The 10,520-nt window shown below is 53.0% G+C and overlaps 2 protein-coding genes across 4 annotated transcripts; both read right to left on the bottom strand.

Moving 5' to 3' along the window:
- Positions 1-319: 319 nt before the first annotated feature.
- On the bottom strand, positions 320-8,591 carry LOC129716086 (FK506-binding protein-like). Of its 3 annotated transcripts, none has more exons than XM_055665968.1 (2): positions 8,450-8,591; positions 320-2,037 (listed from the first exon to the last, which is right to left on the bottom strand). In XM_055665968.1, exon 2 carries the CDS (start codon positions 1,960-1,962, stop codon positions 1,030-1,032), a length of 933 nt encoding a protein of 310 aa, XP_055521943.1. In that variant the 5' UTR covers positions 1,963-2,037; positions 8,450-8,591; the 3' UTR covers positions 320-1,029. The 3 variants fall into 3 exon arrangements, with proteins under 3 accessions (XP_055521943.1, XP_055521944.1, XP_055521945.1); XM_055665969.1 differs by having other exon boundaries at positions 320-2,072; positions 8,450-8,586; XM_055665970.1 differs by having other exon boundaries at positions 320-2,033; positions 8,450-8,578.
- Positions 8,514-9,263, bottom strand: LOC129716083 (uncharacterized). Its single transcript, XM_055665963.1, has one exon. It carries the CDS (start codon positions 9,261-9,263, stop codon positions 8,514-8,516), a length of 750 nt encoding a protein of 249 aa, XP_055521938.1.
- Between the last annotated feature and the right edge of the window lie 1,257 nt (positions 9,264-10,520).

Here is a 10,520-nt window from a genome sequence, read left to right as displayed (position 1 = left end):
TCCACGTTGCCCAGTTCTGATGGAAGGTTAGCACCTGTTTTGCTTTCCACAAAATGCTGCTTACATTCCTGTATACATCCACCATTCAACATTTGCACTTTGTGCTATTAAACAGCAGGTCAAAGCACATTCTCGCCAAACGTCTCTCCAGCCTAACAAGTAAATTACTCCATAAATTCGGTCAATGTACAAAAGCAAAGCACCGGAGATCAGACTAGAGTTAAAATTAAGGCCTTACAATGTTGTAAGTGTGACATAACATTTTTGCAATGACATATGTTCTACAGAGATGACAAATACATCCAACTTCACAAGGTAGTTTCACAGGAAATCTGGAAGTTTATTTAAGTTTGGTTGTACACAACACATCACGATTGTCCAAATAAGCAAGGCAGAAATTTGCAATAAGACAAGCAATATGTAAACACCAGTTAAACCCAGCATCGTCTCAGAGATTAACCAGACCACCATACAGCAGTAAACATTGGAGCAATGGGTGACAATTCCAGTTAGCAGCTAAATCTTGTCACAGTGTTTCAAGCTCCACCCTATCTCCAATCGAAAACCTCAGGAGATCAGCCAGTTGCTTTGCTTTCAAGACCATCGGGATAACGAACAAATTCCCAGCAAATTTATCAACAAACATTACGGAATGAGCTGAGGAATTTCGAGCAAAGCAACTTTACCCGTGGCTATGACCACAAAGTGTACAACAATACAGTAACATCGAGGCATGAAAGAACTGCAGGTGCTGGAATCTGCATAACATAAAGTGCAGGAGTAACTCAGCGAGCTAGGAGGACATGGATTGGCGATGTTTCTGGTTGGGACATGTCTTCAGACTGAAGAAGGGGTCCTGCCCGAAACACCACCTATCCATGTCCTCCTGGGATGCTGTGCTATTCCAACACTTTTGTGTGTTCCAACATCCTTTGTAAACACGATCCAAAAACGTCAAGTTGTCCTGTATTCAGGAATTATTTCTTAAATAAGACAGTTTCAACAAATAGATAGTCGGCGTGGTCAGCCCTAGCTGAATAGCTTACTCATTGCTTTGCTCAGCTTTTCATTGTCAGCTCGGACTTGCTGAGTGAGGGTTCGGAGTTGCTGTGCGGCAGCTGTACTGCCCGGCTCCAGCTTGAGCACCCTCTGCAAATCCCTCTTGGCTTTGTCCACCTCGTTGATGGAGGCATATGCCTGTCCCCGGCGGTACAGGCACTTGACCGAGTTGGGCTCGATCTCCAGCGCCTTTGAGCAGTTCTGGATGACGTTGGTGTGCTGGTTCTGCTTCAGCTGGCAGGCGGCCAGGTTGGAGTAGAGTGCGCAGCGGGCCTTGTTGTACTCCTCCCCTCTCTCCAGGGGCACCTCGTACTTCACCGACACCAGCAGCCTCAGCGACTTTGCGTAGTGGCGCGTGGCTCCAAAGAGGTTCCCGTTTTTAAAATGCTCCGTGCCCCTGGCCTTGTGGTGCATGGCGGAGAGCCACTTTTCATTGAACGTCATCGCCCACGAGTCCTTGTGCGTGGTGAACTCTTCCAGGGTCACGGTGAAGCTCAGGCCGGCGGCCAGGTCAGCTCCTGCCTCCGTCAAACCTGGAGCCAGCAGCACTTCGCCACGCTCTCCCTGCAGCATGGACTCGACGCATTTATCAACCACTTCTGCAAACCATGTATCGCTCTCCCCAAGAACGATGTCCACCGGCTGATTAATCCCAATCGGAAAATGACTCGAGTCAAAACTGCTTGTGGGGTCCACCTCAACACATACACGACACCGGGATCCTTCTTTGGGTCTATCTAGCCCGCTACCAACCTGTAATATCTTCTTCACAAAGGAACCATCTGGGCACGGCCAGGTGATCGGGTTCGGAAGAGTCCTCGTATCCGTGTGATCTCTCTCTTTATCTTGGCCATCGCGGTTATTTGTCACTGTCAGAGCCTCACACGAGTCGCTCATTGCCATTGTCCGTCAGACTGGGCCACCGTGGCCATCACGCGGTGGCGTTTTTGGTGGCACGAATCTCCCAGCGGCGGCTGTCTAAGCGAAAACGTTTGGAACAGTAAGTACAGATTCTGCAAAGTTGTTTTAAAAAAAAAATTTAGTAATTAAAATGCGAGAATTCAAAAATAATAAAAACATAGAAATTAGGTGCAGGAGTAGGCCATTCGGCCCTTTGAGCCTGCACCGCCATTCAATATGATCATGGCTGATCATCCAACTCAGTATCCCGTACCTGCCTTCTCTCCATACCCCCTGATCCCCTTAGCCACATCTAACTCCCTCTTAAATATAGCCAATGAACTGGCCTCAACTCTCTTTACTCAGAGAGTGGTAGCTGTGTGGAATGAGCTTCCAGTGAAGGTGGTGGAGGCAGGTTCGTTTTTATCATTTAAAAATAAATTGGATAGTTATATGGATGGGAAGGGAATGGAGGGTTATGGTCTGAGCGCAGGTATATGGGACTAGGGGAGATTATGTGTTCGGCACGGACTACTAGAAGGGTCGAGATGGCCTGTTTCCGTGCTGTAATTGTTATATGGTTATATGGTTAACTACCCTCTGTGGCAGAGAGTTCCAGAGATTCACCACTCTCTGTGTGAAAAAAGTTCTTCTCATCTCGTTTTTAAAGGATTTCCCCCTTATCCTTAAGCTGTGACCCCTTGTCCTGGACTTCCCCAACATCGGGAACAATCTTCCTGCATCTATCCTGTCCAACCACTTAAGAATTTTGTAAGTTTCTATAAGATCCCCTCTCAATCTCCTAAATTCTAGAGAGTATAAACCAAGTCTATCCAGTCTTTCTTCATAAGACAGTCCCGACATCCCAGGAATCAGTCTGGTGAACCGTCTCTGCACTCCCTCTATGGCAATAATGTCCTTCCGCAGATTTGGAGACCAAAACTGTACGCAATACTCCAGGTGTGGTCTCACCAAGACCCTGTACAACTGCAGTAGAACCTCCCTGCTCCCTTTATAACAAGATAGTAAAAGCACTCTTACTATCAGGGCGGCGCCGTGGCGCAGTGATAGAATTGTAGTCTTACAGCGCCAGAGACCCGGGTTCGACCCTGAATAGTAACTCTACTCTACGCCCTGCTCCACCCTCCCCCTCTTGTACACCCTGTACTCTCCCGCTGCACCCCCTCTCTCTACCCTCTGCTCCCCTCTCTATCCTGCACCCTCCCTTGCACCTCAACTCCCTGTCGCCAGCACCCCATCTCTTCCTGCACCCCCACAGCAGCTTCTCTCTAACCCCAATATATGTTCCGCTGCCCCATAGGCCCTCTCTCTGCCCCGTATCCCTTCTCTCCATCCCATAGCTCCACTCTTTTCCCCTATATCCCCCTCTCTACACTCCTTACCCTCTCATTACACCCCCTCTCTACACTTCGTATCTACCCTGTGTACCTCTCTCTGCCACACAATCCCTCCCTATTTGCCCATCCCCCTCTCTCTTCCCTGTAACCTCTCTCTACCCCCTCATAGACTTCCCTCATCTACACTCTCTACACTTTGGTACTATCTAAATGTCAAGTTAACCATATAACAATTACAGCACGGAAACAGGCCATCTCGGCCCTACAAGTTCGTGTCGAACAACTTTTTTTCCCCCTTAGTCCCACCTGCCTGCACTCATACCATAACCCTCCATTCCCTTCTCATCCATATGCCTATCCAATTTATTTTTAAATGATACCAATGAACCTGCCTCCACCACTTCCACTGGAAGCTCATTCCACACCGCTACCACTCTCTGAAGAAGTTCCCCCTCATATTACCCCTAAACTTCTGTCCCTTAATTCTGAAGTCATGTCCTCTTGATTGAATCTTCCCTATTCTCAAAGGGAAAAGCTTGTCCACGTCAACTCTGTCTATCCCTCTCATCATTTTAAAGACCTCTATCAGGTCCCCCCTTAACCTCCTGCGCTCCAGAGTTGGGAAAAGGGGAAGTACAACGGGATCTAGGGGTCCTTGTACATCAGTTTATTAAAGTAAGCATGCAGGTACAGCAGGCAGTGAAGAAAGCGAATGGCATGTTGGCCTTTATAACAAGAGGAATCAAATATAGGAGCAAAGAGGTCCTTCTGCAGTTGTATTAAGCTCTAGTGAGACCACACCTGGAGTATTGTGTGCAGTTTTTTGGTCCCCTAATTCGAGGAAGGACATTATTGCTATTGAGGGAGTGCAGCGTAGGTTTACAAGGTTAATTTCAGGGATGGCGGGACTGTCATATGCTGAGAGAATGGAGCCGCTGGGCTTGTACACTGGAGTTTAGAAGGATGAGAGGGGATTCTCATTGAAACATATAAGATTGTTAAGGGCTTGGACACACTAGAGGCAGGGAACATGTTCCCGATGTTGGGGGAGTCCAGAACCAGGGGCCACACACAGTTTAAGATTAAGGAGTAAGCCATTTCGAACGGAGACGAGGAAACACTTTTTCTCACAGAGAGTGGTGAGTCTGTGGAATTCTCTGCCTCAGAGGGAGGTGGAGGCCAGTTCTCTGGATGCTTTCAAGAGAGAGCTAGATAGGGCTCTTAAAAATAGCGGAGTCAGGGGATATGGGAAGAAGGCAGGAACGGGGTACTGATTGTGGATGATCAGCCATGATCACATTGAATGGCGGTGCTTGCTCGGGGTCAAATGGCCACCTCCTGCACCTATTGTCTATTGTCTCTCTCACCCTCTCTCTACCTCGTTGCTTCCACCTCTACTCCCTCTCTCTCCCCCTATAACCTCTCTCCACGCCCAATACCTTCCTCACCTTACTCTCTCTATCCCCATACATCCTTTCTCTACCCCCTCTCTCCACCCCCTGCACTAACCTTTTTCGTCCCTGGCAACTTTAATAGCATATAACAATGTTGTTTCGCTTATTAATGAACAGATACCGGTATACCAGAACCAAACACAGTCAATCAATGAGTAAAAACATGTACCAATCCACAATCGACAAATTTACCCTGGGGTGAAATTTACCCCAGGTTGGGAACTCTTGCCCTGCACCCTCTCTCTCAACCCCGTGTACCCTCTCTCTCTCCACTCACCATTACCCTCTCCCCCCATCTCCCTCGTAGCCTCTCTCCACCCGTTGTACCCTCCCCTCTCTCCACCCCCTCTTTACCCCTTATACCCTCTATTCCTGTCCACACTTTTCACTCCCGTACCCCCTCTCTCTACCTCTTTCACCCTCTCGACCACTATACTCTCCCCCACTTTTCCCTCCCTCTACACCCCTATCCACCTCTCTCTACCCCATACTTCCCCCCCTTTACCCCTTATACCCCCCTCTCTCTACCCCTGGCACCTGTTATCCCGTTCCCCACTTTTTACCCCCTCTCTATACCCCCCACTTTTCCCTCTACCCATCTTTACTCCACACCCCTCTCAATCCCCTATACTCTCCCCCCTCTCCACCCGATATATTCCCTCTCTCTACACTATCACTCTCTCCACCACGCTGCTATCTCTACCCCCCCCTCTTTATACTCGCTGCCCCTCTCCCTCTACAAATCCTCTTTCTATAACCCCCGTACCCCACACTATCCCCTGTACCCCCACTCTACCCCATGTACCCTCTCTCTACCCCTGTACCCTCTCTCTCTCTACCCCTGTACCCTCTCTCTCTCTCTCTCTCTCTCTTCTCTCTCTACCCCTGTACCCTCTCTCTATCTCTCTACCCCCCTACCTCCTGTATCCTCTCTCTCTCTCTAATTCCCTGTACCCCTCTCTCTCTCTCTACCCCTGTACCCTCTCTCTCTCTACCCCTGTACCCTCTACCCCTGTACCCTCTCTCTCTCTCTCTCTACCCCCTGTACCCTCTCTCTCTCTCTCTATCCCTGTACCCTCTCTCTCTCTATCCCTGTACCCTCTCTCTCTCTCTCCTTTCCCTGTACCCTCTCTCTCTACCCCTGTACCCTCTCTCTCTCTCTCTCTACCCCTCCACCCTCCCTCTCTCTCTACCCCTGTACCCCCTCTCTCTCTCTACCCTGTACCCTCTCTGTCTCTCTCTACCCCTGTACCCCCTCTCTCTCTCTACCCTGTACCCTCTCTCTCTACCCCCTCTTCCCCCTCTCTCTCTCCCCTGTACCCTCTCTCTATCCCTCCCTGTACTCCCTCTCTACCCCTGTACCCTCTCTCTCTCTCTCCTCCCTTACCCTCTCTCTACCCCTGTACCCCTCTCTCTCTCTCTCTCTACCTCTGCGTATCTCTCTCTGTCTCTCTCTCTCTCTCTCTCTGTCTCTCCCTCTCACTCTATCTCTCTCTTACCCCCTCTCTCTCTCTCTCTTCCCTGTACCCCTCTCTCTACCCTGTACCCTCTCTCTCTTCCCCCTGTACCCTCTCTCTCTCTCCTTCTCTCCCCCTGTACCCTCACTCTCTCTCTGTCTACCCTGTACCCTCTCTCTCTACCCCTGTACCCTCCTCTCTCCTCTACCCCTGTACCCCCCTCTCTCTCTTTTGTACCCTCTCTCCCTCTACCCCCTGTACCCTCTCTCTCTACCCTGTACCCCTCTCTCTACCCCTGTACTTCCTCTCTCTCTACCCTCTACCCTCTCTCTCTCTCTCCTTCCCTTTCTGTACCCTCTCTCTCTCTCTACCCCTCTACCCTCTCTCTCTCTCTCCCTCTTACCCTCTCCCTCTCTCTCTCTCTACCCCCTTACCCTCTCTCCTCTCTACCCCTGTACCCTCTCTCTCTCTCTACCCCTGTACCCCCTCTCTCTCTACTCCTGTACCCTCTCTCTCTCTCTACCCCTGTACCCTCTCTCTCTCTCTACCCCTCCTACCCCCTCTCCTCTCTCTCTCTCCCTCTATTCTCTCTCTCTCTCCCTCTCTACTCTCTCTCTCTCTTTACCCCTCTACCCCTCTCCCCTCTCTCTCTACCCCTCTTACCTCTCTCTCTCTCTTCTCTATCCTTCTCTCCTCTCTCCTACTCTCTCTCCCCTCTCTCTCTTCCTCTCTCTCTCTCTCCCTTTTCTACCCCCTCTACTCTCTCTCTCCCCTCTACCCCCCCCTCCCCCCCTCTCCCTCTCCCCTTCCTCCCACCCTTTCTACCTTGTCTCCCCCCTTACCTCTTTCCCGCTCTCTCCTCTCCCTCCCCCTCTAACCCCGTTCCCCCCTCCCTGTTCTTTTTTATTTCTCTTTTATTTTTTTCAGCACACTGAATGGACAATGGTTGAGCAACGTTTTTTTGTTTCCTCTGGGTATGCGAATACTCAGGAAATGACAATAAAGATATACAATACAATACAATACATCCTCTCTCTCTCTCTCTCTACTCTACCGCTGTCCTCCCTCTCCCTCTGTACCCTCTCCCTCTCTGTCTCCCCCTGTACCCTCTCTCTCTCTCTCTACCCCTGTACCCTATCTCTCTACCCCTGTACCCTCTCTCTCTCTCTCTCTCTCCCTGTACTCTGGTACACTGTACTCTGTACTCCCTGTACTCTGGTAATGGACACTGGTTGAGCAACGTTTTTTTGTTTCCTCTCTGGGTATGCGAATACTCAGGAAATGACAATAAAGATATACAATATACAATATACAATACCCCCTCTCTCTCACTCTCTCTACCCCTGTACCCTCTCTCCCTCTGTAACCCCCCTCTCCCCTCTCTCTCCTGTCCCCTCTCTCTACTCTCTACCCCTCTCCCTCTCTCTCTACCCCTGTACCCTTCCTCTCTCCCTCTGTAACCCCCCTCCTCCTCTCTCTCTCTACCCCCCTGTACCCTCTCTCTCTCTCTCTAACCCCTGTACCCTCTCCTCTCTCTCTCTAACCCTGTACCCTCCTCTCTCTCTCTCTAAACCCCTGTACCCCCTCTCTCTCTCTGCACCTCTCCCCTCTCTCTCTCTCTACCCCTCTACTCTCTCTCTCTCTACCCCTGTCTCACCCTCTCTCTCTGTTTCTCCCTGTCCCTCTCTCTCTCTCTCTCTCTGTCCCTCTCTCTCTCTCCCCCTCTACCCTCTCTCTCTACCCCTGTACCCTCTCTCTCTCTCTACCCCTGTACCCTCTCTCTCTCTCTCTCTCTCTACCCCTGATCTCCGCGCTGTGTTTACCTGGTACCCTTCACGTCTTTCTCTCTCTCTCTACCTCTCTCTCTGTCTCTATCTCTCTCTCTCTCCCCCTCTCTCTCTCTCTATCTCTCTCTCTCTCTCTCTACCCCTCTCCCTCTACCTCTCTCTCTCTCTCTCTCTCCCCTGTACCTCTCTCTCTCTCTCTCTCTCTCTCTCTCCCCTCCCTCTCTCTCTCTCCCACTCTCTCTCTCTCTCTCTCTCTGTCTCTCTCCCTACCCTGTACCCCCTCTCTCTCTCTCTGTCTACCCCTGTACCCTCTCTCTCTCTCTCTCTCTACCCCTGTACCCTCTCTCTCTCTCTGTCTACCCCTGTACCCTCTCCCTCTCTCTACCCCTGTACCCTCTCCTCTCTCAATCTCTCCCCGCATCCTCCACACTCACCGGGTGAGGACGAGCCGGTCACTCCCGGGCCCGGTCTCCAGCTCCAGCTGCGTCAACCGCCGCTTCAACCGCCGCCGCTCGCGCCCGATCCCGCGCGCTCCCGATGCCCCGCGCACACACCGCGCATGTCCAACCCAGCGCGCACCCGACGCCCCGCGCACACACCGCGCATGTCCAGCCCCGCGCGCTCCCGATGCCCCGCGCACACCAGCCCCGCGCACACACCGCGCATGTCCAACCCAGCGCGCACCCGATGCCCCGCGCACACACCGCGCATGTCCAACCCAGCGCGCTCCCCGATGCCCCGCGCACACACCGCGCATGTCCAACCCAGCGCGCTCCCGATGCCCCGCGCACACCGCGCATGTCCAGCGTGCTGCCCCGCCCCCAGTGAACGCCCCGCCCCCAGTGAAAGCCCCGCCCCCAGTGAATGCCCCGCCCCCCACTGCGCGCCCCCCGCCCCCAGCGCGCTGCCCCCCGCGCACCCGCCCACAGTGAACGCCCCGCCCCCAGTGAAAGCCCCCCGCCCCCAGTGAAAGCCCCGCCCCCAGTGAACGCCCCGCCCCCAGTGAACGCCCCGCCCCCAGTGAACACCCCGCCCCCATGTGAACGCCCCGCCCCCCCAGTGAACGCCCCGCCCCCCAGTGGACGCCCCGCCCCCAGTGAACGCCCCGCCCCCCAGTGAACGCCCCCGCCCCCAGTGAACGCCCCGCCCCCCAGTGAACGCCCCGCCCCCAGTGGACGCCCCGCCCCCAGTGAACGCCCCGCCCCCAGTGGACGCCCCGCCCCCAGTGAACGCCCCGCCCCAGTGCATGCCCCGCCCACAGTGAACGCCCCGCCCCCCGCGCACCCACCCACAGTGAACGCCCCGCCCCCCCGCGCACCCACCCACAGTGAACGCCCCGCCCACAGTGAACGCCCCGCCCCCCGCGCACCCACCCACAGTGAACGCCCCGCCCCCAGTGAACGCCCCGCCCACATTGAACGCCCCCGCCCCCCCGTGCGCGCCCCCCCCCCCCCCCCCTTTGGTTCAAACGGCGCTCGCGCTCTCTCTCTCTGAGCTTCCCCCAAACCGCCCGCCCCCCTCCCCCTCCCCCTCCCTCCCCACCCTTGCATCCGGGTCCTCACGCGTCACTTCCTTGGCAACGGCGGCGGCCCTTCGGCCCAAAGATCTTAGAGCGAAGCTATAAGATCTTTGCTTCGGCCCAAAGACCCTATAGCAGAGCAAGGTAGGCTACTCCTGCTGAATGCGTATGGACTGACGTGTAGTGCGCTATGGAGGGGATCATAATAATAATAATTTTATTTATAGAGCACTTTAAAAACAAACATAGCTGCAACAAAGTGCTGTACATCACTAATCATTGACAAAAAAGTTAATACACACCAAAAATAACAATCAAAAGAAATAGTAGGAAAAGACATGTAAAATAAAGAAACATCAAAAACACCACAAACAGAAGCAAAGCCTCAGTCATGGTCAAAAGCCAGGGAGTACAAATGCGTTTTAACACTGGATTTGAAGATGGACAGTGAGGGGGCCTGTCTGTCTAAGGCAAGGCAGCGCCTTTACCACCTCAGGCAAGTGAGGAAATTCAGAGTGTCTCCGAGGATCCTCCAGTGCTTCTACGCAGCGGCGGTGGAAAGCATCTTGTCCGGGAACATTACCATCTGGTTTGGGAATTGCTCTGCCAAGGACAAGAAGGCTCTGCAGAGAGTAGTGCGTTCGGCCGAACGCACTATGGGAACTTCACTCACCCCCCTGCAGGAACTATACAACAGGAGGTGCAACTCCAGAGCAAACAAAATCATGGGAGAGCCCTTCCACCCCTGCAACGGACTGTTCCAGCTGCTACGGTCAGGCAAACGCCTCCGTTGCCATGCGGTGAGAACGGAGAGGTTGAGAAGGAGTTTCTTCCCAGAGGCAATAAGGACTGTAAACGCCTTTCTCACCAGGGACTAACTGTACAGAACGTTTTTCCTTCTATTATTTATTATGTAAAATAATATGTGTGTTATGAATGTGTTTATAATTTGTTTGGTTGTTTGGTTGTTCCGCGAGCATTGCCAC

Source organism: Leucoraja erinacea, unplaced genomic scaffold (assembly GCF_028641065.1).
Source record: "Leucoraja erinacea ecotype New England unplaced genomic scaffold, Leri_hhj_1 Leri_165S, whole genome shotgun sequence".
Lineage (NCBI taxonomy): Eukaryota > Metazoa > Chordata > Chondrichthyes > Rajiformes > Rajidae > Leucoraja > Leucoraja erinaceus.
Note: the sequence above shows the minus strand (reverse complement) of the source record. Positions and strands in the feature narration are given on the sequence as shown.